This window comes from Mesocricetus auratus, unplaced genomic scaffold, assembly GCF_017639785.1.
Source record: "Mesocricetus auratus isolate SY011 unplaced genomic scaffold, BCM_Maur_2.0 Super-Scaffold_100007, whole genome shotgun sequence".
Taxonomy (NCBI): domain Eukaryota; kingdom Metazoa; phylum Chordata; class Mammalia; order Rodentia; family Cricetidae; genus Mesocricetus; species Mesocricetus auratus.
The window spans coordinates 56,965,680-56,993,210 of NW_024429191.1; the positions used below are offsets into that span (position 1 = coordinate 56,965,680).

At 47.3% G+C, this 27,531-nt stretch overlaps 3 protein-coding genes across 6 annotated transcripts; 1 reads left to right on the forward strand and 2 right to left on the reverse strand.

The window, feature by feature from the left end:
* Positions 1 to 264: 264 nt before the first annotated feature.
* Tnfaip1 (TNF alpha induced protein 1) lies at positions 265 to 13,544 on the reverse strand. 2 transcript variants are annotated; one of them, XM_005077003.4, is made up of 7 exons: positions 13,368 to 13,544; positions 7,633 to 7,951; positions 6,432 to 6,601; positions 5,952 to 6,041; positions 5,823 to 5,875; positions 4,875 to 5,070; positions 265 to 2,885 (listed from the first exon to the last, which is right to left on the reverse strand). In XM_005077003.4, exons 2-7 carry the CDS (start codon positions 7,835 to 7,837, stop codon positions 2,649 to 2,651), a joined length of 951 nt encoding a protein of 316 aa, XP_005077060.1. In that variant the 5' UTR covers positions 7,838 to 7,951; positions 13,368 to 13,544; the 3' UTR covers positions 265 to 2,648. The 2 variants fall into 2 exon arrangements, with proteins under 2 accessions (XP_005077060.1, XP_040605176.1); XM_040749242.1 differs by lacking the exon at positions 13,368 to 13,544 and adding an exon at positions 10,398 to 10,420.
* A 152-nt stretch (positions 13,545 to 13,696) lies between these two features.
* Ift20 (intraflagellar transport 20) lies at positions 13,697 to 19,718 on the forward strand. Of its 3 annotated transcripts, XM_013118339.3 has the most exons (7): positions 13,697 to 13,855; positions 14,508 to 14,608; positions 15,900 to 16,126; positions 16,270 to 16,398; positions 17,524 to 17,609; positions 18,633 to 18,736; positions 19,322 to 19,718. In XM_013118339.3, exons 3-7 carry the CDS (start codon positions 16,054 to 16,056, stop codon positions 19,401 to 19,403), a joined length of 474 nt encoding a protein of 157 aa, XP_012973793.1. In that variant the 5' UTR covers positions 13,697 to 13,855; positions 14,508 to 14,608; positions 15,900 to 16,053; the 3' UTR covers positions 19,404 to 19,718. The 3 variants fall into 3 exon arrangements, with proteins under 3 accessions (XP_012973793.1, XP_005077058.1, XP_005077059.1); XM_005077001.4 differs by lacking the exon at positions 14,508 to 14,608; XM_005077002.4 differs by lacking the exons at positions 14,508 to 14,608; positions 15,900 to 16,126.
* An 84-nt stretch (positions 19,719 to 19,802) lies between these two features.
* On the reverse strand, positions 19,803 to 26,916 carry Tmem97 (transmembrane protein 97). The gene is made up of 3 exons (XM_005077000.4): positions 26,702 to 26,916; positions 22,094 to 22,238; positions 19,803 to 20,851 (listed from the first exon to the last, which is right to left on the reverse strand). The coding sequence occupies exons 1-3, from the start codon at positions 26,825 to 26,827 to the stop codon at positions 20,592 to 20,594; spliced, it is 531 nt and encodes a 176-aa protein (XP_005077057.1). The 5' UTR covers positions 26,828 to 26,916; the 3' UTR covers positions 19,803 to 20,591.
* Positions 26,917 to 27,531: the final 615 nt, after the last annotated feature.

Genomic DNA, 27,531 nt, shown 5'->3' on the forward strand with positions numbered 1-27,531 from the left:
GCACTGCCCCGGTTCTCAGGGTTCCTTCACCACTGTCACTGCTAGAGGTCCTTTCGTTCTTGCATTATTAAATCTCAGTTCTAGTCCTTGTGAGTATTGTTCTTAATCTTCCACCAGAGGGAAGTGGGTTTGTAGGACAACAGAGGGAATGAGTCTTCTGACCTTTCTAGAATACAAGGTCATGGAGGGAACAGAAATATAAGCCCTGAGCCCACAGCTGTAAGCTGGCCAGGCTCTACTCACTAGAAACATGGCTCTGCACCATGGCAGTGTAACAGAAGTTTATTACAAGTTAGTGTTTACTTCTATCGCTTAGAGGAAGCAACCAAGGATTGCAGGTATGCAGTAAAAGACAGTCTTTCATGCCAGAACCTGTGTTACCCTTTAGGCAGACCAGTCACATCAATCCCAAGTTCAGCAGAGCCTGTAGATTCATCCCGCCAAGAGCTACTGTAGGAATAGGACTGGGAAATCCCACAAACCCCTAAGCCATAAAGTCCAAGCAAAAACGCTCAGATCACTTCAGTGTTAGTGTTTTCCTTAAACCAAGGAGATGTTTTTCAGTCAAAGACAATACCCAGCCCTGGACTCTTGCTACTGTGCAGGCCCAAGGACTAGACACCACTAATACAGGTGTCAAAGCACCAAGTAGAGGCTAAAGGGGATGTGGAAGTATGTAGCAGGGAGTTGGGACTCTGACTATTAAAGGGCTTCTTGGGGACAGCTGAGAAAAATAGACCAGTGGCCTCATACCACAACATTCCAAAGTCTGTGGGAAAGCATCAAAGCTAAAGCCTAAACCTGCCCCCCCCAAAAAAAAAGATCTCACCTCCAGTGAGATCTGGAAGAACTAGTAGCTGCTGATCACCAAGGTGCTTGACCCGAGCATCTTAGAGCTGTTTATACATTCAAGACTGTGATTAACATCAAATGCCTGATTACTAAGTCACATTTCCCTTGCTCTATCATGTCATGTCAGGGCCTTGTGAGAGCCCAACCCTAACCCTGGCATCTGCCTATAGGCTCTGAGAGGTGAGCTATGTGCAGCCATTTGGCAGTTGTAAGAGTGGTCAAGGGATGAAGCTAACAACCTGTGTTCCGTCCTGAGCACTGTTGATGGCCACACACTTTGTCAGGCTTGCAAACAGCTCCCTCCAGTGACAATATTCCTCTGGAAAGAATCTAGTTAAGGGGGCCAAGACCAGCAAAAAGGGGAGGAAAACCAAAGCCCAGAGGAATAATTCACAACTAGTCCAGACCTTGGTACTTCCATGGTCAAGTGACCCAAAGGAAATAAAGGCCTTTCAAAAGGCTAGTATGTATTTGGAGAGTCATCACTAAACGGAATCACTGCCTAGAGCCAAACCATAAACCAAGACATGATGTCAGGAGCTGGGCAAAAGTATGGCCAAGCCTGGACCACATCTGTGGGCATTCCTGGCAGCATGTGGCTCCAAGAATATGTTCTCTTTAGCTGATGGTTCCATAGCCTTCTGCTGCTGCTGTGTTTCCAGCCTGCATGACAGCCTCTGGCTTTATGGTGACAGCTGAGCATACCCAAGTATAAGATCCAAATGAAACAACTGTGTTAGGTCTGAGTCAGTGATATAACCCTACAGGGGTGAGGTATCTTTTCCCATAGGGCGCTATTAAAATCACAGGCTCTGCTTGGGTATCCTTCCCCTCCTGGTGTTCTTTGGGCTGCCCAGTCAGGTTGACAAAGCCAAAGCTAGTCAGTTTGCTTTTTTCTTGAGACAAGAGTCTCTCCCAGGCTAGCCTAGAACTTTTAACTACATAGCACAGACTGGTCTCAAACTTATGATCCTCCTGCTTCAGCCTCTGAGTGCTGGCATTATAGCACATGTCAGACTCCTGAATGACAGACAAAGTGCTTTAAAGATGGGTCCTAGGGCATTTAAAGGGGTAGAGCAAATGTTTTTAGTACTAGGTTCTCCCTCATCAGACTAGAAACTAGTCATTGTGTGTGTGGCAGTACTGGGGATTGAACCCAGGACCTCACTCATACTAGGTAAGTACTCTACCAGTAAGCTATGCCAGTAGCCCTTTTAAAACTTTGTATTGAGACAGCATCTTGCTAAATTGTCCAGGCTAGACTATAATTTGTTATCCTGCGTCAGCTTCTCCATAGCTGGGATTATAGACAAGGCTACCATGCTAACATCTAGATTTAAAAACAAACAAATAATCAGGTCATACCTATGCTTAAACACCTTAAAAAAAGAAGGCTGCTCTTTCTATTCAAAATTGGGTCCTTGCAGCACCAGAAGCCTCCTTTCCCATAGAACAGAGCTGTTCCTGTGGGCCTCAGCTGAGGAACTGAAGGAGCTCTTCAGTAGAGAGAAGGGCACTAAGCCAAGGACCTGGGGAATGTTCTCCACAGGAGGTGGAAGTCAGTACACTCACCCTAAAGCAGAAGTAGCTCCCTGTCAGGTAGGAAGTGGGGTGGTATCTGAAAGTGACAGTGTGACCTTTCCTCTGCCAGGCTCCTTGACCTCCCAAGCAGGGCCCAGCACCACTACATGCTAGAGCAGGCTCCCAGCTCGTAGGAGCAGCATAGGATGGCCAATGGGCTATGTTCCACAGGATAGCAGACATGGCTTCTTGTGCTCTGACTTCCTAAGGTCTCATTAGTCTCGATGAGCAGACTGGTGGCCAAGTTGCCGGTCATCATAAGTGCTATAGCGCTTGACGTGAATGCGACGGACACGGTCCCGCAGTTCAAAGGTATCCTCATCTTCACTGGGGGAAGCTTGGCTGCGGCTCCGACTTGTGGCCTCCAGCAAGGAATTGTCAGGGACTCGAGGGGTCTCATAGAGTAGGACGTTGAGTGTCTCCTCATATATTCGGGCCTCTGGGAATTCCACCTGGGAAGAAGGGAACAAGATGGAGTGAGGTCTCATTTCATGAGGAAACATTAGGGCTCTGAACCTTGTCTCTTCCATGAAGCCTCCTAACTTAGAAGTCAGGTAGCTGCCTGGCTAACAAGGGAAGCATCAGGGGACATGAGAATATAGATTAACACACCCCTGCATCCCCACCCCACTCCACAACTGAAGACTATCATCATGGATATGTACAGGTACAAACAACTCCATGGACAAGATGCTAGGTCTTGGGCCTGAGCTTTCTGGGCTGCAGTTTCTATGTGTGTAAAGTGATGTCAATTGCTACTTTGTTTTTGTTTTGAGACAGGGTCTCCTATGTCCCAAGCTGCCCTAGATTTAGATTCTTCCTACCTCAGTCTTCTGAGCACTGTGATCCCAGGTATGCCTGCCAAGCTAGGCTAACACCTCTTAAGATTTGTCAACATTGAAAGAAAGACATACATTCTTTAGCCCAGTGAATAGCCTGACACAGTAAACAACTAAATACATAATAAAAAGCAGCTGCTTAGCAGGCTGGGTGGTACCCATCTGTAATCCCTGTTACCTGAGAGGCTGAGGTAGGAGGATGGAGAGTTTGAAGCCAGCCCACCTAGTGAAATTCTATTTCAAAAAAAGGGTGGGGGGAACAGAGGATAGGTCAGTTGATGAAGGTGCTTGCCACAAATCCTGCCAACTTGAGTTTGATCTTAGGACCCAAATGGTGGAACCCAAATGGCGGGAACACTCCAGGCTGTCCTGTGGTCACCCATCCACACAAATAAATGAAGTAATTCTGACAAGCAGTTCATTGCTTCTCTCACCCAGAAAGCCTACCCCTAGGGTCAATGTGGAGGGAAGAGACCAGGACCCCAAAATTGCAGCAAATCTGTCACACTGAGCTGCTGTGCCTTCATCTCAAGTGGAGAGAATGGCTCCTGCTGGGCCTGCCTTAGAGTTGGGGTGCGGAGGGTTAGGGGAGCACACAGAAGGAAGAGAGCACCGAGGGAGAAGACAGGTACTGCCACCGCTGCTGTTACTCAGGTCCTGAATCCTGACTCCACTGTCATAGCCTCTTGGCTAACTCCATGTCATCTTTGTCCCCACCCACCACTGCCAAGGACTGCCACCTCATATAAGCTATCCCTCTGAGAGCCCTCAGCAGATCACTCAGCCTGAGGCAATGTGGCAGTCTGGGGCTAAGGCTCTTGGGTCTGGATGCCTGCACCCTTTATTCCCCTTTTCTACATATTAAAACCCTGCCGTCTCTAAGTATATGCTTTAGGGAGGACACCTGCTGACCTCTGCAGGAAGGGAGGAGCTAAGTCTACATAAATTGTCCCCTACCAAGTAATTCACACAGCTGATTATAGTGAACTATACCTGTAACCCTAGTCCTAGTGGGTTGAGGCAGGAGGAATGTCATGTGTTTGTGGCTAACCTAGGTTATGTAGCAAGCTCCAGCCTGGGCTTCAGTCACCCTGTTTCAAAAAGAAAAAGTAAAAATAAAAGGTGCCTTGTGCTCATCTGGCCTGTGATGTCATACCATGGGCTCAGGAAGCCAGCCAACCAGCCTGGCTGTTAGCATGTTGACGTGGAAAGCTACACCATGCTGCTTTGGTACCTTGCCATGCACTGGCCACACTCAGACTCATTCCCATGTCTGCAAGCAGGAAAACACCAATGGCTCCACAGAGTTGTCAGACAACTGAGAGGTGGTGGGACTAGAACTGCAACCTGAATTGTGACAACTTCAAAGACCTGGTCCTTCCATGGCACCACAAAATTGCTGGTCAGTGGGCTTCTTTTTCAGCATCTGTAACAGTTTCTGACCATCCCTCAACTCTTTGTTCTGACTCTGTCCTACCTGGCACCATCATACTATGTTTTGGAAAGTACATGTGGCCCTTTCGTTACTGGGGAAGGGTACACTGGAGCAACACCAGTTCTCAGTCCTGTGTGATCTGTTCCCTATCAGAGGAAAGGCCATACCTTTGTCTGCTTCTTTTCTGTGGCATACACGATGGAGGTGCAGCACACCTCTGCCAGCTTACGACCCTGGCCATAGAAAGACCAGCAGCAGATTTCATCACCAATGACGTCCTTGATGAAGAGCACACGGCCATTGAAGCGCAGGGACAGCTTATCAAACAGCTCAATGTTTTTCAGCAGGTGATCATCAGAGTTGCTGAAAAAACCAAAGGGCCAGAAGGCCTGGAATGAGGTTCCAACACGACATGGCTGCTGGAACATTCTGGGTTCTCCATGCTGCTCCCCCACCCCTGCCTTCCGCCCCATCATGCTAAAATGAAGACAAAGCAGAGAGGGACAGAGTCAGAGAGGAACCTGTAGGACTTGGGGTTTGTGAGGGAAGGGGTGGAACTGGCCCTCAGTTCACTGAGAGAAAGAAGTGGCCCCTCCTAAGCATGGAGGAAAGGGTCCCTCACTGTTATTTCAGTACACCATTCTTTTGCTGAGGGCTGATGCAGTGTTTACAGGGGACCAGGAGAGTCTAGACCCATGCCTGCAGCTACCTGGGTCTACCTAACCATAGTCTGTTATAAGGACACAGTGAGGAGTGCCAGCTTCAGGAGGACTCAGCTCATGATTTCCTAGCACCTCTTTTCACCCACTAAGGCAATGGGGATTGAAATTCCTAGCATGTTCCTGATATGATACATTACAGGTATGTTTCACATTTTATCATCTACATCCCAACCAGGATTATATAACAAATCCCAAATGCCTCTGTTTTGAGTTCCCTTCCATCCCTGTTCATTGCCCTTAGCAAAGGTGGTTTCAAAACCCAGCCCCATGTTATGTGTGTCAGAAACCTGTGAGGTCCCTTGGGCCTAGTACCCAGAGCCTGCTCTGGTTGCTCAGCCTTCAGCTGTGTCTGCCCCCCCCCCCCCAGCACTCTAGCAGAGATGCCTATCATACCTGGTGTATGAATACTTGTTATTGCTCCTGTTGTATAGCAGCTTCACCACAGGCTGTGAGAGAAGACGGAGTGAGGGTTAGGCCAGGAGCCTGGTGTCCCCAGACCGAGGCCCTAAGAGTGCCCAGTACCTTTGTGGAGGATTCGATGAGCCTGTCCTCTTCTCTCAGAGACGTGATGATGGGGATGTTGCACACGGGCTCGTAGGAGTCTTTCTTGTCCTGGGTGACACACAGAGCAGAAAACGGCCTTTAGGATCTTGTTCTAGCCAGGTACCTTTCCAGGCTTTGAGACAGTCACCACCTTGCCTGGTAAGGATGTACCAGACGGATCATGACGTTTTTGGCAATAGATATTGCCAGTCAGTAAGATCCCCAATGCCAGAAAATCTGAAGCTCCCATATCTAAGTGAATGAACTAGTGGCACAGCCTGCTTGTGCTACCAAACGTGAATACCTAGCAGCAGTTTGCTTGGGCCTGGGCAGCACCCCATTGTTCTAACTGGGTTTGAACTCATCATCCTTATTTCCAACACAGCTTTCCAGGAACCAAACCTAATGTCCCCAGAGGGACAATTCCCAACCTCATTAGGCCACCAATTCTTCCCATACCTGCAGGGCAGTCTGGCACATGTTCACTAGACCCTGAATGAGGTAATATTTTGCTTCAGCCATCAATTCCTGGATTTCTTGCCGGTTTTGAGGGAGGGTGATGGTGTCATCTCGGAGGTAATTCAAGATGGTGCCAAAGTGCTTTCCACATCTGTCTATGAGGATCCAGCCTAGGGATTTAGAGGGATCCCACAGGATTACTGTTAGCCTCCAGCTGTGTCCCATGCAGGCAGAGGCCACCTGAGAGAGGCAGCAGGCAGAGGCCACCTGAGAGAGGCAAGCAGGCAGCAGGCAGCAGGGAAAGGAGCTCCACGAGAGTGCAGAGCCCAGGCCAGGGGTGGCAGAGAGAATCGGCTTCGGGTCTGTGCTGCTCTTCCCTATCCTGAGTCCAGGAACTTTCTGCCCCTGAGAAGATTTAGGTCTTCAGGGCTCTGTGCAGGATTGAATGTCTAAGCTTGGGGAAACTCAGGTCACCCTGGCAATACAGAAACCACCAGTCTCTGCTTACTCTTTGCCCACTGCCCAGGCTCTATTGTGTTATGACAATCTTACTTATTTGGACACACATACACATGTCAGCCTTTTTGGTGTTTTATTTTGTTTTTCACGCAGGGTTTCTCTTTATGTAGCCCTGGCTATCCTGGAAAACACTTTGTAGACCAGACTAGCCTCGAACTCACAGAGATCCACCTTCCTCTACCTCTTGAGTCCTGGGATTAAGAGGCGTATGCCAACATGCCTGGCCCATATGTCAGCTTTTGAAACAGAGTCTTGATTAGCCTCAGAACTGAGATTAGCCTGCCTCAAACCGAGTGTTGGAATTACAAGCCTGTGCCGACATTTCTAGATTGAGATAAAGTTTGTAGCCTAGGCTGGCCTCAAACTTACTATGTAATGGAGGTTGGCTTCAAATTTCTGATCCTCCTGTCCCCACCTCCAAGTGCTACGGTTACAGATGTGTGCTGCCACACCCAGCCTGAATATTTTTTAAGTATAGACTTTTTCCTCTGGATGACACATAAACATATATCATCCTATGTACAATTTCAAGGAATTCTGAAGCCCTATTAAGACTTGTAAGAAGTGTAGAGGAAAAGTTACAGATTCTAGATCTGTTGAGCTCCTGTCTTGCCCTGAAGTCATCGAAGGATGCTCCCTTCCTCTCTTCCCGTGCCCAGTGTGCTCAGATATCATGGCTCACCTTCTTTGTCAGTCAGCACCTCCATGCGCCCACTGAACATGGCCTTGAGCATAGTGTCATGCCGGGTGAGGGCCCGCACTGTAGTGTAGTACAGGGAGCCACCCACATTGAGCTGCACATACTTGTTGCCCAGGCCGCCTCCCTTGAAGCCACTTATCTTGGGCTTGGTCCCCGAGGCTGGGCACAGACAGGTGTCCCCTGACATCTCCCGCTGCAGGTAGATCACCACACGGCAGGAGGTAGGCTTGGAAGGCTCTGCCGTGGTGGAAGTGGTCACGAATGAGTGGCCCACAGAGGCCAGGGCCTCATACTCTCAGTGCTGTAAGCAAAAGGGAGAGAACACGGAAGTCAGCCGAGTGGAGATCACAAGGGAGGAGGGGACAGCACAGGAACTCTGACAGTTTACTTCCTAGATAAGCCATATATTCCCAAGTAGAGGCTAAATTCCTGGGTGTGCTGGTTAGTTTTTTGTTAACATGACACAAGCTAAAGTCATCTGGGAAGAGAACCTTAACTGAGAAAATGCCTCTATTACATTGGCCTGGAGGCAAGTCTGCGGGGAACATTTTCCTGATTAACGATTGATGGGGGCTGGGCAGTGTTATCCATGGGCAAGTGGTTCTGGGTGGTATAAGAAAGCAGGCTGGTCAGTAAGCAAACAACATTCCTCTATGGGCTCTGCTTCAGTTCCTATCCTCAGCTCCTTTCCCGACTTCCCTAGTTAAGAACCATGACCTGGGATGTGTAAGCCAAATAAACTCTTTCCTCCTCAGTTGCTTTTGGTCACGGCGTTTTATCACAGCAATAGAAAGCAAACTAGGATACTGGGTGACAACAAGAATGACCCCTATGCTCTTCTCACAGTACCAGGAGTCAGGTCTGGAAACATAAACTCCAGGCTCAGTTCTGCTTTGGGTTGCAAAAGAAATCCTTAGAACTAAGAACATGAATAGGTCACCTTGGGATCCACCATCTGACTCTAGAAAATGTTTTCCCAAGATTCCTGAGATTCCAGACTTTCCAGACTAACCGACTGGGAATCTAGCCAGCCTAGGAGTTTCCCAGGAGCCAGAGGGACAGGATGCATTTCCGGTCTCAGGAGTAGCCTGCTCCAGGACTCACATTAGCACCAGCCAAAGGAAGCCTGATCCAGGAAGGAACACGAGTGTGGTTTTAAGCGATTGGAGAAGGCCAGCTTTGGAGGCAGCCAGCCAGGGAGCTTGACGGGGGTCACCTGAGCTCCTATGGGGTTTCCAGACCCTTCCCTTTCTTGGTATCAGCTTTGACCCAAGTTCCTGTAATTGTAACCATTTTTCAAGGCAGAACACAGGATGGCTATTTTGTTGCTTTTTCCTGAGAGCACTATCTCTCTTCTTTTCCTTCCTACCAAGAATGGGCAGAACAAACATCATGATGACCTTAAAAATGATTAAGGGCCGTGGAAAGTAAAACACTAACGGCTTGGAGACAAGAGAAATGATTTCACTCTAAGTTCTAAACCTGTAAACTCTGAATTAAAAAAAAAAAATTGAGTCAGAGATGGGCATGGTGGCCCATGAGGAAGCAGAGGCAAGAGGCTCTCTGTGAGTTCCAGGCCAGCCTGGTCTACAGAGGGAGCTCCAGGACAGTCAGGACTACACAGAGAGAGACCTTGTATCAAAAACAAAATTAATTTTTCCTGAATGGGTACAGATTTATTGTGGTTACCATTCCCTAAATAGCACAGTGTAACAACTATTTGCATACATATAGATACAACTATGTGTATCATATTTTATATAAACACATAGTATTAGGTATTTAAAATAACCCAGAGATGATAGAAGAAATTCAGGAGGATGTGCATGGATTATATACGACAACACTTAATGTAAGGGACTCAAACATCCTCAGATTTTGGTATTTTCTTTTTTTTTTTTTTGGTTTCACGAGACAGGGTTTCTTTGTATTGTTTTAGAGGCTGTCGGTCCAGCCCGGCCTCGATCTCACAGCGATCCGCCTGCTTCTGCCTCCTGAGTGCTGGGATTAAAGGCGTGCGCCACCACCGCCCAGCAGATTTTGGTATTTTCAAAGAACCTAGAGTCAATGCCACACAGACATGGAGAGATAATTGTATTATAATGATGGTGATGATGGCTTTTTTTGAAACAAGGTCCCCTCTATTATATAGCCCTGATTCCAGATCTTGATGTGTAAACTAGACTGTACTCAAACTCACAGAGCTCCACTTGCCTCTGCCTCCATAGTGCTGGGATTAAACATGTTTGTCACCACCCCTGGCTGTAATGGTTTAGCTTATCCAAACTATCACTAACCAGGCCAAGGATGGTGGCTCACACCTACAATCCAGTACTTGGAAGGCTGAGGCAGTCTGAACTACAGAGACCCAGTCTCAGGGGAAAAAGGAAAGACTAAGTTGTAGTTTAATGTAGGATGCTTGTCTAGCACGTATGAGCTCTGGACTTGATTCCCAGCAGCATGTAAACTAAATATGACAGCCCATGCTTGTAATCCAAACATAGGCCAGTGGAGGCAGAAAGACCAGCTGTTCCTCAGCTACCTAAAGAGTTTGGAACCCATCTCTGTGAGTTCAAGACCAGCCTGGTCTACAGGGCAAGTTCCAGGACAGCCTCCAAAGCAATACAGAGAAACCCTGTCTGGAAAAAAAAAGAGTTTGGGACCCACCTGGGATACAAGAGACTCTGCTTCAAAAACAAACACCCCCCCCAATATTATTAGATACTATTAGGTATGGTGGTACACACCTGTAACACCAGCAAGCACTCAAGAAGACTTCAAGTCCAAGCCCTGCCTGTATTACAGAATGAGACAGAAGTCAACCTGGGCCAAATAGCAGGATTTCTGTCTTTAGAAAACAAAATGAATATAGCAATAATAAAAAGTCACCTACTGAAGAGATGTTTCAGTTGTTATGAGCACCAGCTGGTCTACTAGAGGACATGGGTTCAATTCCCAGGCCCACATAGCAGTTACATTTGTAACACCAGTTACAGGGGATCTGATGTTGTGTTATGGCCTCTGTGGGCACTGCACATATGGTATACAGATAACATGTAGGCAAAACACCCACACACATAAAATAAAAAAAATATCTAAAAATTTAAAAATAGTATCAATAATATCCATTTACCAATGAAAAAGTATCATAGCTAAATTCACTGCATGCTTAGTATGTGGCAGGGAATATTTTACACATTGGGTATATATTTTATCTCATTTAATTCACTTGACAATAAAACTATTTGGTACCTGTTATTAAGAAGTAGGAACCATATAAAGACACTGTCCTTGCTTCAAGGAGTTCAAAGAACACTACATGCCCAGCCCAACAAGAATTAAAAGAGTAGTAAGTTATCGTTTATTATGCTCCTACTGTGTGTCAGGCACTAGAAATAGAAAAGGACAAATACAGAAGAGGTCTTTCCTCGTGGAACTTCCACTCTAGTGGAAGAAGACAGACTAGCTAGGCATAATGGCACATGCCTTTAATCCTAGTACTTGGAAATTCCAGGCTAGCCTGGTGCATGTAGTGCGTTCCAGGGCAGCCAAGGCTAAGTAGAGAAACCTTCCTCAAACAAAAACACAAACTAGAAGACAATCAACAAGGAAACAAAGAAGCAGACAGGCAATCAAAGTAACTGAGAATATAAGAATGACATGGGCCAGGCGTTGGTGGTACACGCACTTGGGAGGCAGAGGCAGACGGATCTCTGTGAGTTCCAGGCCAGTCTGGTCTACAGAGCAAGTTCCAGGACAGCCTCCAAAACAATACAGAGAAACCCTGTCTGGAACCCCCCTCCCAAAAAAAATGACATGGGAGTTATCAGGTTGAGGCTTGAGAACAAGGGAAGAGGACATTTCAGCTAAGGTCTGAAAGTATATTCTAGACAGCAAGTGCAAAGTCCCTGTTTGAAATAAAGATTAGAGACTGAAGAGATGGCTCTGTGGTAAGAACATGTACTCTGCCTGCAGAAGACCCATGCACAGTTCCCAGCACCCACATCAATTGGCTTACAATAATCTGTAACTCCTGTTCCAGAGGATCTGACACCCTCTTCTGGCCTTTCTGCCTGGCTGCATGCACATGGTGTACGTATGTACACTCAGGCACACACATGTACATTTATATTTTGAAAAAAATGAAACCAATTTTCTGGGGCTGGAAAGATGGATCAGCAGTTAAGAGCACTGGCTGCCTCCCAGAAGACCTACATTCAATTCATAGCTCACGGCGACATATAACTAGGAGCTCTGATGGCTTCGTCTGATCTTTGTGGGCACCAGGCACACAGATTGCTAAGAAGGAACAAGTTTTAGGAACAGCAGTGACATGGTGGCTGGCATACAGGAAAAGGCGGAAAGTGGTCTGATGTGTGAATTGCAATACACTTTGGGAACTGACTGGAAGGCTTTAAACCAGGGGGTGGGGGGGCTATACGATCTGATTTATTTATAGTTTCCAAGGACAAATCTGATGCTGTGTAGGACTGCAAAGGTGCCTGAGAGGAAGTGGGAGATCACCTGACAGGTGAAACCCAGAATGTGGTTCCTCAAACAAGAAGGCACACTTTCAAATATTCAATATATATCTGCTTGTTAGACTAAAACTGTTCCTGAAAAGATTTAGGTATGCCCCCAGGATGGTGGTGCTGTGTGAAGTAGCACTTACTTGCTTCAGTGATGGAATATGAATGAAACGAGCCCCAGGAGACTGACAGTAAGTGACACTGGGACACCAGAGTGGGACTGGGCGATGGTGGCAGAGGAGGTGGCGCACGCCTTTAGTCCCAGCACTTGGGAGGCAGAGGCAGGCAGACCTCTGTGAGTTCGAGGCCAGCCTGGTCTACAGAGTGAGTGCCAGGACAACCTCCAACCTACACAGAGAAATCCTGTCTCAAGAAAAAAAAAAGTTAGAATGGTGAGCAATATGCCCTACCCCAAAGGGAGAAAAAAATCAACCCCTTAACAAATTTTAGCAAGTTCCTCACATATTTTTTGGTCCAAACCCTATTTCTCTGTAATCAAAGGAAGCACATATACACATTCTACCAAATCAAAGAAACTCAATGACTAGGCTTGCCAGCTAAGGAAGTCAAATCCGGAGCTAATCTATGCTTTTCTTACAAAGGAGCCACTTTGAGTCCTGGGTGACGTCAGATCAGGTTCCACCCAGACCAATGAGTTCCAAGAGTCCAGCGGCAGGTGACGCCCTAGAAAGAAATTTCTGAGAGGATGAAGTTTCCACGGATAGCGTCAGGACTCTTCCCTCTGGACTTCTTCGCCAATGGATACTGGGGTAGTCCTGGGGTTAGGGACCTACACGTGTCTCTAAGGGAACCTCATGAGAAGCCAAATAGAACAAAGGGCAAACGATCGCGGTAGTGTAAAGACTTGGGGTCCTAAAGGAAGGACATGATAGACAGCGAAAGGATGAGAAAGGCTGGTTTTGGCTAAAAAGATCAGAAATCGTGAGAGCGACGCTTAGGCTTCATCCAAAGGATTCCCTGTGGAAATGCGGAGCTATCCCACCTCTCTCCTGGCAGTGCAGGCTGCTCTCCCTCCACACCCCTCCACTTCTGAGAAACTGAGATCCGTGGTGCCACCCACCCCCAGGAGAGGACCTGAACTCCATCCCCACGCGCCGTCCCGTGCCTTTTGCCCAGGAACCGGCAGAGCCTGTCCTTCCCCTCCGCACTAAACACGTCGGCTCTCACCGTCCGCAGGGGCGCTTCTACTCTCAGGCGAGTGGCGAGAGGACTCTGTGCCGCCTCTGGCCTGTGGCTGCCTGCAATCTCAGCTGTGAGCTCACATCCTGCGCCTGCAGACTCTAGAGCTACAACCCAGCCCTACGACTCGAGAAATACACTACAAGACCCGACATGCACAGCGCGCGAGCAGGTGGTGGAGTCGGGAATCCGGCTGAGGCTAGGCCTTCTTCCGCTTCCGGGTGTGAGAGGAAATCTATTTCCGACGTCCTCCGGCGCAAAGGCTTCTGGGATTCGGGGTCAGTTTCCGCTCTTCTCGGGTTGCCTCTATTTCCCAGCAGGCACTGCGGGGTGGGCGGATGCTGGTGGTTCTGGTGTCGGGGTGACGTGGGACCCATAGGTCCTGTATCCGTGGCAGCGGCCGGTCGCGGTTACCGGAGAGAACTTTCCACCGACAGCCATCTGGGCTGCAGCGCGCCGCCAAGACGGGTCGGCAGGTATGTTGTGATTTGAGGTCGGGGGACGAGGTGGACTTGGGGCTAGACAAGGCCGACGTGGTCCCGCGGTGAGGACTGGCAGGCCCAGGCCGACAGCGGCGGTTTCCCACCCTCGAAATTTTTAGGGAGCCAGTTTACACCCAGCTCAGCCCGAGAGCGTGGCTCCCCACGATCTCTCCGGGAAGCCGAGGCTCGGACATTTCGGGAGGATAACGTAGTAAAGACAGCCCCGTCCTTTGCCCGGTCGTTCCTGACTGTGCCAGCGCCTTCTCCACACTCCACAGCCGCAACTGTTTTTAGTGCCTGGGGATCTGGGAGAGCCAGGGCGGGGAGAGCCAGTCACCGTCCTCATGTTTAGGAAATTCAATCCCAGGTCCCTGGGACGTGTTTGTGGTAGAAGCTGCGGGTGAGGTGGGGATCTGTTAGTCCACTGTGAAGCATTTCCTTTAGCTGTCTTTCTTACGCATCTCGTTAAACTGTCCTTTCCAGCCATGCACGCGGTCCAAACCAGACTCATGGCAATCATGTTTGGCTCTTTTCTTCACTCATCTCCAAACTGCTGCATTCGACAGTCTGTTACTAAATTCTGTCGACTCAGGAAACATGTCATCTGTGCTCTCGTCTTCAGCTTCAGTCTTTTCTTCTGTTACAGCCTACTGTTTCCACGTTCTTTCATTCCACAACATTAACAGAGTGCCGCTGACTTGCAGGCAACCTGCCTAGATGCTAGGCTCACAGTGAACCATCATTCTGGTAGGTGTGCCTCTGTGCTACCGTCCTCCGGTTAGCCAAGGCAGTGAGTGATCATTCCAGATCTAATCGATTTGGAGCACTGCTGGGATCCACTACTAGCTGTTACCATTAAAAAAAAATCCGAGTTCATTACTGGGGCCTTCCCCATATTGAACCATCCTGTTCTAGCCAGTCTGGCCTTGTTGCTCCATGTTTTGATCACAACAGCCTTTGTGCCAAATTCTAGCCTCAGGGTCTTCCTATGTGCTTTTCCCTCTGTCCAAGATACTTCTCTCCCTTCTCTTAGATTATTTTGGACATGTTTAGGTCTCATATTATTTTTTCTGAAGGCTTTTGTTAACCTCCCTCTGCCCATTGAGTTATGTTCTCCTGCAGTGGCTTCGCAGAGCACTGTTCTATATATATATATATATATATATATATACATACACACATATATATATATTCTCAGTTTGTGGTTGTTTACTTACTGTCTGTCCAGAGACATTGTGTTCACCCTGTTCTTGGAGCAGGGATTCCACAGTTTTTTGAAAAAATGCATGCAAACTCGGATGTGTGCACCCTCATACTACACGAACTTTTCAATAGCACCTAGTCCAGTTAATCCCTGGTAGCTCTTAATTACTCAAACTGTTGGTCCAAATAGAACACAAAAAGACAATTGGGTTGGTTTTGTTTGTTTGTTTGTTTGTTTTTTTTGCTTTGTTTTGGAGACAGGGTCTTATGTAGCACAGGATAGCCTGGAATTCAATATGTAACCCAGGTTGCTCCTAAACTTGTGTCAGTGGTCCTCTGGCACAGGTGCTAGAATTAGAGTCATGCATGACCATAGCTGGCTTTTTAACTCTAATTTTTTAATTCACCCAGATTTTGTCTTTCTTTTTTTTTTTATGTGTGCGTGCGTGCATGCCTGTGTGATTTCGATGCATGCATTTGAAAAGTCTTTTGAGATGCATAAATGGGGATTTCTTTTTTCTTTTTTTTTTTGGTTTTTCAAGACAGGGTTTCTCTGTATTGTTTTGGAGGCTGTCCTGAAACTCACTCTGTAGACCAGGCTGGCCTCGAACTCACAGAGATCCACCTGCCTCTGCCTCCCGAGTGCTGGGATTAAAGGCGTGCGCCACCAACGCCCGGCTATAAATGGGGATTTCTAACTATGGCTCATAACTTAGGCCAGATGCACCCAAGTGAATGCTGTTTTCATTTTTTTTTCCTGTTGACTTAGTGATATTTCTGTAAAATCACTTAATGCAATCTAGTTTTTCAGGTTTACATGTCTGTTTTCCTCCAGCTAAGCTGCTCCAGGGCAGGCACCATGTTGCATTCATCTTTCCACCCCAGCATCTAGCAGTGTTGGCATGTAGTAGGCACTCAAGAAATGTATGTTGAATGAACGATGCCTGTGACAAGCAATTGGACTTTATTCTTTCCTGACCCTTGCTCCTATGACATACCTCCTGACTGCCACTGTCACCCCTTCAAAGCAGAACTTCTCTAGGGAACCTGGAAGGGAAACAGGTGAGGCTGAGAGGGGAGGTAGAGGGAACAGGGAATTTGAGGAGGGCTTGACATTAGTATCTGGGGACTTGAGTGGCTGAGGTAGAGCCTGATTGTCTGGGATGTCTGGGATGAAATTCAGGTTGGGGCTGCTTTCTTTGCAGCTATGGCCAAGGACATCTTGGGGGAAGCAGGGCTGCACTTTGATGAGCTGAACAAGCTTCGGGTGTTGGACCCAGAGGTTACACAGCAGACCATAGAGCTCAAGGAAGAGTGTAAGGATTTTGTGGACAGTGAGTATCATTTGAAGACACCGTGACACTCTGCTTTGAGCAAATTCATTGCCCCCCCCCTTGACTATCGCTCTTAGGTCTGCCAGAATGAAGTTGCTGCTACCTGACTTGAGCCTGGCCTCTGGATCCCCATGTGTACCCAACCTTCTCTACTTGCCCTCTTATGTTGCCATGGAGTTCCACATTTAGTCTCAAGCAACACATTGGACTAGGGAGAGGGGACTGTTTTTAGATGAATAATCTTAAAATCCATGATTGAGAATTATGACTTGGAGGTGGGAAATGGAATTATACATTCTGATTTGATTTCTTGGTAGAATAGTCTTGGTGGCAGGATCTGTGTTACTTTGAGTCAGAGGTGGTAACTAAGGTCTCCAGGAACAGCTCAGCACAGTGGTGACCTTTGGGCTACAAATCTTCAGGAGGCCTTCTTTCCTAGCTGCTAAGCCAGCCCAGTGCCAGTGGAAAAAGCCAAATTAAGCTGGAGCAAGGGAATTTTCTTCCCCTTTTTTTGAGGGTCTCACTATGTATATGTTGGCCTCAAACTCATGATTCTCCTAACTTAGCCTCCCTAGTGCTGGGGTTCCAGCTTGTGTCGCACACTCAGCTGAAGCAAGAGATTTCTGGGCCATAGTTTCATGACAGGTTGTTTGGTGTCTGTTCCCAGTTTAGTGGTTGCTGTATGCTGTGGCCCACTTCTTTGGCCTTATTTTATTTTCATAAAATAAAACAGGGTTCCAGCATACCAAGAGCACTGGAAAAAGTAAATGGGAAATGGGGCACCTAAATGATTGATGTGAGCTTTCTGCCAGCTATGGTTCCAGGCAGGGATTTTCACACCACCTTTTATTGAAACTCAGTGTTGAGTCTTTGGCCAGTCCAGAGGCTGCACTTGTGTCCTGAGAGTCCTGAGAGAGGTAGGGTTGAGTCCACCCTGCAGCTTATGCTCAAAGTCTAGCTCTGTACTGGTCCCTCTTTTCTAGGGGAGACCAATGGTGGTAGGCTTAGGTTAGTATGCAGCAGGCTGCTGTAACAGATTAGAAGAGGCAGTTAGCTCTGCCCTCCCTACTTCAAAGGAATGCTAATGAGAATGTTTTGTTCTCCCCCCCACCCCCACCCCCGAAGAAATTGGCCAGTTTCAGAAAATAGTTGGTGGTCTAATTGAGCTTGTTGATCAGCTTGCGAAAGAAGCAGAGAATGAGAAGATGAAGGTAAGATCAGCTGTTGGCCGTGGCCGGGAACCCTGCAGGCCTTGTTTTTATTGTAGGGATGGTAAGCTCATTTATTTAACACAGGAATTTAATAACAGATGCTGGCCTAGTTAACATGTTGAGTTTATATGCCAGTATTTTTTTTTTAAGACTTATTTCATGTGAATGCTTGTCTGCATGAATGTCTGTGCACATACATGTGCGTGTCTAGAGGCCAGAAGGTATCAGATTCTCTGGAACTAGAATTAGAAATGTTTGGGTGTGAGTTGCTGTGTGAGTGCTGGTAATGGAACCTACATCCTCTGGAAACACAGCTAATGCTTTTAATGACTGAGCCATCTCTCCAGTCCTCAGATTTCTAGATTTATGTGCATGACTATTTTGCCTACATATGTATGGGTACTGTGTGTGTGTGCCTGGTGTCCGTGCCCACGGAGGTCAGAGAGGTTATTGAATCCCCTGGAACTGAAGCTATAGACACTGTTTAACTGCCATGTGGGTGCCTGCAGAACGGGATTTGGCTCCTCTCCAAGAGCAATCAGTGTTCTTAACCACTGAGTCCTCTCTTCAGTCCACACTTGCCATTACTCCTTTTGACCTTTGGCAGTACTGGTTGGTGGGTGTTTAAAAAAAAACAAAGACTTGAAGCCAGGTGGTGGTGGGGCACGCCTTTAATCCCAGCACTCGGGAGGCAGAGGCAGGCGGATCTCTGTGAGTTCGAGGCTGGGCTGGACCGACAGCCTCCAAAACAATACAGAGAAACCCTGTCTCGTAAAAACCAAAAAAACAAACAAAGACATGAAAGATTGCCAGGCACAGATGACTTGGTAAAAGGTGTAAGTAATGCCCTCCAGTAGGCCACTGCATACACTTGCTCCTGTTATTTTTCACCAGGCGCTTTGGGATCAGTGTGTTAATAGTCCTAGCCATTAAAACCATGGGGCTCCTCTCTTTTCCCCTCCCAAGTGGCCTTTCCCTCTTCCAGTTTAAAACCATGCCTTCTTTGGCAATGCTGTTTCTTAGGCCATCGGTGCTCGGAACTTGCTCAAATCCATAGCAAAGCAGAGAGAAGCCCAACAGCAGCAACTGCAAGCGCTAATAGCAGAAAAGAAAATGCAGTTGGAAAGGTAAGCAGCCACACCAGCCAGTGCTCAACTGCAGTCTCGTTTTCCTTCTGGACCACCTTGTCTTTCCACATCATTTCCCAGGTAGAGCATCTCACTGGGTATCCTGAAGCTTTTTAAAAATTACATTTGAGGGGGCTGGAGAGATGGCTCAGTGGTTAAGAGCACTGACTGTTCTTCCAGAGGTCCTGAGTTCAATTCTGGGAACCACATGGTGGCTCACAACCATCTGTAATGAGATCTAGTGCTCTCTTCTAGCATGCAGACAGAAGACTGTATATATAATAAATAAAATATTTTCTAAAAATTACATTTGATAAGAAGTGGGGATTAATTGGTTAATTCCAGATGGCTTTCCATAATCTGAGCACTGGTTCCTTTAACAAGGGCTGAGACTACCTCTATACCTTCCCTAGGGGCAGAGGTTTCTCCTGGGTGGCTCTGAGTAGGACTTTGCTCATTTTACTCTTGCTCTGACTTCATTCTCAGCTCACCATTTCTTGCAACTGTTTAAAGCTCTATACTCTCAAAGAATTGTCCTGTTTTTATTTCATTCTTTTCAGGGATTCTAACAATTTTGTTTTTCAGGTATCGAGTTGAATATGAAGCTTTGTGTAAAGTAGAAGCAGAACAAAATGAATTTATTGACCAATTTATTTTTCAGAAGTGAACTGAAATTTTCATATTTATAGCGGGAAGGTAAAAAAAAACACCACAAACAAACAAAACCTCTGTACCATTCCAGTGACTTGACTGATGACCAAGTATGTAATGGCAGTGTGTAAGGAGGCAGTATTCCCATCTGGGGCACCTCTGAGGCAGCTGTAAACAGTACCCAGCCACTAGTGGCAGGGCAGCACAAGCCTCACCTCTTGCATTCTCAGCACAAACTAAGCAGCCTGTAAAAACTTTGACCCACTTTTTTTTTTTTTTTGTAAATTCAAAAAGCTCTCGATGAAAAGCAATAAATACCATTTGCAAATGGTGTGGTCTTTCTTTTCTGGTGCTGTGTGCCTAGCCCCTCTGAGAACTCAAGTATTTTAACCCATCCACACAACAAACCAGGCAGTGATCAGCAGCTACCTTTATTTGGACCATACATACAAGTCAAACCGTAGTAACCAGAGCAACATGGCTTGCAAGCAAAAACACCCACCAACCTTGTTTCTTTAAGGAGAGCCAGTGGAACAGCAGACACACCGGGACAGTCACACTATTACCCCACTGAACAGGATAGAAAGGATCAGACAGAGAGGAAGGACAAAGCTTCCTCTATCTATCAGGGAGCCCAGTGGTGTGAGACGCCGGAGTTGTGAAGTACAAGTACTAGTAGAATAACTGGAAGATGGGGTGACCTGTAAATGGTTACCTTCCATGTAACCCATTTCTGCCTTAGGCTCTCGAGGCTACAATATCTTTTTCTTCCAGAGGTGGGCGGACGTATAGGCAGGAAACCATGGTAGTTTTTCATGGATGTTTAAAGAGACAAAATCTGTGATATTAAAGCCACCAGAAACACCCACTGCTCATTTGTTGACTATTGATCAGCTGGAGGTCAAGTCAGGATTTAGTCAGGTGTTGTGTTCTATCTCAGGAGCTGACCAGCTTTTTGTCTGCCCATTTTTAGCAATGCTAGAGCAGAACTTTGGCACCATTTCGCTGGTCCCCACCCCTCCTGATGGTCTGTTCAGCCCTTGGAAGGTGAGGGCTTGGCATGTCTTGCCACTATCTTGTTCTTGTGCACTGCTGTTGGTATGTTTCAAATGCAGCTGAGACATGGGTTCAGAGCAGTTTTTCTAGTATTGTCTAAAAGGCAACTGTACTGTGGGATCTCCCCAGCTGGGCTAGTGTCTGGCCCCTATTTTTTCTTTCTTTTCTCCTCATACTTATAGTAAGGGTTCCGCAACATGAACAGGAGAAGTATAAGGGGGATTATTAAATAGGGGACATAGACACCTATGAGTGTCAGTCGTTCTCGGAAATTTTCAGGTCCAAGTCCTTTGAAAGCAACAGTTTTGGAGAAATCTTGAAGTAGAAATGTATAGAGGATTGGAATTAAAGTTGTTATGGTGTGAACTGCATACATGATTGCAGGGATACGGATCCATCGGCAATTTCCTGAAGCAGAGGAAGAAAAAAGGACAATTAGGTTAAAACTTAGCTCTGGTGACTCCCAGGGTATCTGGGACATGCTCTACCCCACCCCTGCTTGTCTGCTCCTCTCAACTTGATGGTTTTGCCTCATCTTGGTGGAAAGTCAGACTGCACACATGAAAAACTGGATGTTGCACCAGCTCACTGACGGTGAGAATTGGCATTTAGCTTAGGAAACAGGAGTAGGAGGAGACCCTGTCCCGGCACCCATAAGGATCCACACGGGTAAGAGGGCAGCTGGATCCCGTGCCTATAGGATCTCAGTGGGAAATAGCTTTCCTTCTCTATGAGCTTAGTTTCCAAGGATGGGCACTAACTATATGATGGCATGTAGACATTTTTCTTTGAATTTTTATTTTTTAAATTTTATTTATTTTGTTTTATGAGACAGGGTGTCTCTGTATTGTTTTGGAGGCTGTCAGTCCAGCCCGGCCTCGAACTCACAGATCTGCCTGCCTCTGGAGTGCTGGGATTAAAGGCGTGCGCCACCAACGCCCGGCCGATTTTTTTTTTTTTTTGGTTTTTCGAGACAGGGTTTCTCTGTGGCTTTGGAGGCTGTCCTGGAACTCGCTCTGTAGACCAGGCTGGCCTCGAACTCACAGAGATCCGCCTGCCTCTGCCTCCCAAGTGCTGGGATTAAAGCCGTGCGCCACCAACGCCCGGCTTCCCGGCCGAATTTTTAAAAACATTCTTTTGAGTATTTTGCCTGCAATCATGTTGTGTGCAGTGTCCCCTGAGGCCAAATGAGGGTGTTAGACCTTGTGGAACTGGAGTTACAGCTGGTTATAAGCTGCCATGTGGGTGCTGAAAACCAAACCCAGGTCCTTTAGAAGAGCAACCAATGTTCTTAACTACTGCACCATCTCCAGTCCCAGGAATAAGTTTTAAGTGAGAAGTTAAGCTCTTCAGGGATTGGCTTGATGCTTCCAGCTTATAAGGCAATAAATATACTCTCATAAGGCCACAAATAAAAGAAATTGTATGTGTGTGTGGTGGGTTAAAAGAAACAAGCTTGTCCTTGGCCCCAGGTTTCACATCATGAGGGATTTCTAGATTACTGAGGAAGCCCAGCTTACAGGACATCAGCTGAGCCACATTTAATGTTCCTCTGTGACATCTGCTAGTGGATACCAGATCCTTCAAGCTACAGGGGTTTGCTCCTCCAAGAGATTTCTGTGCAAAACCAAGATTTCCCACACTACCAACCTTTGAAGAAGGCATATGCTGCAACAGGAAAGAAAGGCAGCTGGAACACAAGCTCACAAAATAGGAAAGACTTGAACCACACTGGGGGGTCCTGCATCAGAGGGTCTTTGAACTCCTTAGCGTACCACTGCAACAGGTTGTTGAACTGCAAAAAGACGGGATCCTGGTGAGTCCTGGCACGTGGCCTACAGGTTCAGTGGCTCCAGTGCACCAAGCTCTCTAGCTAAGAGTCCCTCACTGTGCAGCCCTGGTGGCAGCAGTGACATACCCAGCTGGCTCATATGACATCTAGACCAGTGGTTCTTAACCTTCCTAATGCTGTAACACTTTAATACAGTCTCTCGTGTTGTGGTGATACCCAACCATAAAATTTCGTTGCTACTTCATATTGTAATTTTGCTGCTGTTCCAAATCATAATGTAAATATCTGATATGCAGTATATCTGGTACTCAATCTCTGTGAAAGAGCTGTTTGACCCCCCAAAGGGGCCATGATTCATAGGTTGAGAAACACTGGCCTAGATGGTCATTAATAAAAACTTACTAGTCATAATTCAAATGTTACCTTCTTGGACAGTAAGTTTCCCCAGGCTCTTCGTGCTACTGTGCACTTATTTCTAGTCTTCGTGCTACTGTGCACTTATTTCTAATTCCAAGACAGCACAAACTGGAGAGTTACAGTAACTTCCACTTAGGAGCTTCTTGGGATGTTTACTGAGTGAAAATGGCATTCTGCTAACACTTGTTGATAAGGAAATGAAAAACCCATCTTGCCATTCTCCCTTTCACAACTATACATCTAGAGTCCTCCAATGCAGAAATCAGTTGAATTTGGGCGGGTTGAGGGTAGAAGGGAAATTAAATCTGACCTTTGTGGAAACATTATAGACATTTCAATCCTAACATTACAAATACATTTTTCATTCACTATCTTCAATTTTTTCTTCAGAAGACCAGCTGGGTATTGGTGGAATTACCCCAGAGTACATACACAGCATCAGTGTTCTAGTGAGGCCTGAATCAGCAGTCTGGGTCTAGCTCCAGCCTCACACTTGTAATCAACTTAACAAATCGAAGTATGCAGGTCCATGCTGACTGGTTACAGGCAGCAGGAGGCCAGAACCTGCAGCTACCCACTCTACTTTACAGGAGCCAGAAGCCTTGGGACCTGGGTGCTGCTAAGAAAGGCTTGTCAAACTCAGCATCCTAAAGCAAGGTAATCCTCAGCTACATACTTGGTCTAGGGCTAACGTGGGCTATAAGAGATCTTGTCTCAAAAATGAAACCAATTAAACTGACAAAAAATAGCCAAGTGGCGGTGTCACATGCCTTTAGTCCCAGCACTCAGGAGGCAGAGACAGACAGATCTCTGTGAGTTTGTGGCCAGCCTGGTCTACAGAGTGAGTTCCAGGACAGCCTCCAAAGTCACACACAGAAACTCTGTCTTGAAAAACCAGAAGAAAAAAAAAAAAAAAAAAGGCCTGGAAATAACACGAATTCACTTTCAAAGCCAAGTAAGTGTCAGGATATGATAAATAAAGGCAACTCCAGGGGTGTTATAATGGAAAATCTAGGGAGATTTTTTTTTTGTGTGTGTTAATTTCTAATCAAAAGATAAAGGCTGTGGGTGTAGTGACACATGGTAATCCTAGCATTTGGGAAGTGGAGGCAGGAGCATCAGGAATTCAAGGCTAGCCGACTTGGAGGCTAGGTCTGGGCTACAGACCTGTCTCAAAAACAAAATACCCAAGTAACAGTTGGCTGCTGAGAAACAGAGGCCTCACTACCATGAGAACTTCTAAGCAAGTGCCCAGAAATGTGACTGTGCTAGGGTCAGAGCATCAGCATGCACAGCTTTTTGATTGGGAACTGTGAAACTGGATTTTTTTTTTTTTTTTTGGTTTTTTCGAGACAGGGTTTCTCTGTATTGTTTTGGAGGCTGTCCTGCTGGAACTCGCTCTGTAGACCAGGCTGGCCTCGAACTCACAGAGATCCACCTGCCTTTGCCTCCCGAGTGCTGGGATTAAAGGCATGCACCACCAACGCCCGGCTGTGAAACTGGCCAGGTCTAGATACTAAGTTATAGAATAACTAGAGCTACAGTGAGACCCTGTTTTGAAAAACAAAATGTTTAACTGGTGGTCTGTATAATGCTGGTTACATTTTAGTTGTCTGGAGGAGTGGTATGCAGGATGGAGACTAGCAGTTAGGAAAGAAACTAGGAGCTGTCATGGAAGTAAAGGCAGCTCTTGAGAGTATCGAGACCCTATCTCAAAAAGCCCATCACTCAAGCTGGGTGGAACAGTTCATGCCTGTGAACCCTGTACAGCTGAGATGGCAAATGCTTTGGGTCTGAGGCTAGCCTGGGTTAGCACAAGACAACCTCACCCCCCACATGCCCCGCCAATATTTCTTGTTTGTTTCTTTGTGTAGCCCTGGCTGTCCTGTCAATCTATAGACCAGGCTGGTCTTGAACCTCCCTGAATGCTGGGATTAAAGGCATGTTGTCACCACCTCTGTCAAGACCTCTTTTCAAAAACAAACAAACAAAAAAAATAAAAACAATGGCTGAGGGCAGTTCAGTAAGCAAAGCCCTGGGTTTTACCTCCACTGCTACCAAACCCGGAAGAAATGGCAATAGGGGCTCCCTTTCTTCAGGCTAGATGGTAGCTAGTGCAGTTTCAATGGCCTCTAGGTTTGCAGGCCCTTCTGTGGCAGCAGACTGACAGTACTCAAGGTATTGTTGTAATTTTTAAAATGCTGCAAAGAAAAGTGTTTCATACACCAGTACTCACATAGGAGGTTTATTGGAAGAGGAGAGAGAAGGGCCAGAGAGGAGGGCAGACAGACCCATCCCTGGGACAAGACTAGTGGAAGAGAAAAAAGGTGGAAAAAAAAAGATGGGAGGTGAGCAGGGCCCCTTTTGAAGGGAGCATAGTGAATGCGCACAGGTGGTGCTCTTAGTGGCTGCCGCTGAGGTCATGTCCTGTCAGAACCCCAAGGACATGCCAGTACAGATGCCCGAATACTAACATTCATGTCCTTATCCATGTCCAACAGGACCAGAAATTCATTCAAAGGGACCTTTTCCTGGGTTACATGGTAGGCCTTAAATGTATTACAAGTGACCTTAAAATAGACAGAGGGAGATGTAAATACAGATGGAGTGGCGATGTGATGACCTACAGAGACTGACGTGAAAGGGCCACAACTAAAGGTCAGGGATACAAGGTAGACTACATGGCAAGTCTGAAGTCTTAAGCATGATCCTCAGCTCGGCAAAACAAGCCTCAAGACATTGGCATCACCACAAAGCTGCAAGAGGCAAGGAGCTTCTATCCCTACAGTCCTGGGACCTGCCATTTTAAATTCTCACTTCCCTCATGCATGCCAGGCAAATGTTCTTAACAAGGAGCTACAACTTACTCCTGCAATTTAATTGACAATCCAACCTATTATTTCAAAGCTGTGGCTGCAGGGGTACCCTAGTTAATGCCCTCTTGCAATGTACTCAATGAACTGTTATCTTAAGGAAAAAAACTTGGAGCCATAGAGCCCTAAACATGCCAAGATACTCAGCCAGTTCTTGGAAAGGCCAAGTGCTCTTGCCACATAATACCTACGGTTTTCCCATGGAAAAGAAGGGCAAAGGTCTTTCTGGTCTTTCTAGCTATGTGGTTCCACAAACAAACCAAAAAGAGACGTAAGGGGCTGGGGGTGACATTGCTGATTTTGCCACTCCCAGCCTTCTTGGGTGGGCAGCACTCTTCCAGTGATGGAAGCTATATAGACTCCAGAGGACACAAGGTACATGCAGTTTTGTAGACACCATTGAAAATTCATGGATTTCAGAGGCAAAAATCAAACCTTTCTGTTTCATTTTATTCGAGGCAGCGTTTCTTTGAGAAGCCCTGGCTGTCCTCGAACTCACAGAGATTGGCCTGCCTCTGCTTCCCGAGTGCTGGGATTAAAGATGTGCGCCACCACCGCCTAGCAGATCAAATCTTAGGTGGACAAGTCAGTCCTGCCTACATTTCCACCCGTAGTTTGAAGCATGCAGAAATTCCCTGGAAGGTTATAGACTCGGATAAAGCGCAGTGCAAGTCTGGATCAAAGAATTCAGCTCACGTCCAACCCAATTCAAACAGCGTACTTGAAAAGGCGGTATTTCCTCACTGCTCCTGATGCCGATTCAGATCCCGAAGGAGTGATGTATGAATACTACACAGCCAGCAGTAACCAAGGGCTAACGTCTTCAGACAGGCTTGATTCTACTCGGGGCCTTTCCTCTGGGGGTTACGTTGGACTTTTAAAGCCCATCCAAACAAAACTTTGTTCAACAAAGTACTACAGGTGACAGACACCGGTCCACCCAGGCAACTTCCCTTAGTCACCCGCCTAAGATGGAACAGTGGGAGCGAAACACACCCAGAAAACAAAGGTTTGGCGAATAAATGTAGTTCGAACCCAGGACCTTCTGAGTGCTATGCATGCGCCCTACCACTTGGTTGAGAGGAACAAAGCGTTGGTCTACGGCTTGTGAGACCCAAGTCAGACACCGAGCGGACGGGAACCGCGACGGCCACGTGGGGACCCCTGAACCCTCACCTCCTGCGGGTACAGTTCGGGCGGCAGCACCACCTGCAGGTCGATGAACAGCGTGACCGGGATGTGCGAGACAAAGTAGAGGCCCAGCAGCCACTCGACGCAGCGCCTGGCGGCCAGAGCCCCCATGATCCGTCCTGTCAGTTGGGACGCGGCTGACACACCAGCGCCGAGAGCCCGCGACGTGGGAAGAAGCCCGGCGCCCGCGCTGTGGGCCGCGCTGACCCGCCTCCTGACTACGCAAGCCGCGCCCATTGGCCCAGGGCACATGAGGCGGCGCGTGAGTGGGCGGTGGCCCACAGGGCCCGCCCACTGCCTACGGGACTGGTTTGAGCGACGGTCTACCAACCGTTCCCATTGGCTGCTGGGAGCGCCGCGCGACGGGGCGGGGCTCGAGCTATCCACGTTGGCGGGTTCGCGCGCACGGCGTAGGGCTGCTTGTGGTAGAGTCTCGCGTGCGGTTTGTCTTTCTGTTCCGCACCCCCAGGCCAGCGGCCTGTGGAGCCGGAGCGCCGGGAGCCTCGCCTCCGTGCTGGTTCCAAAAACACTGTCCAGCCCACAAATATATCCTGGGTTCTGCTAGGCTTGGGACAAGATGGGAGCTGCAAGACGAGTCACGGAATGTGGGTTCAAAGGAAATTAATAAAGTTTGGGCTTGCAGACACTGAGCAATGTTAGGACATGGGTGTTGCTAAATGACAGCGCACTTGCCTAGCACCCAAGAAGTCCTAGGTTCTGTCACCTGCGAGATTGGAAACAGAACCCCCACACACACACATACACGTAAAGGCCGGGCGTGGGCGGATCTCTGTGAGGTCTAGGCCAACCTAGTC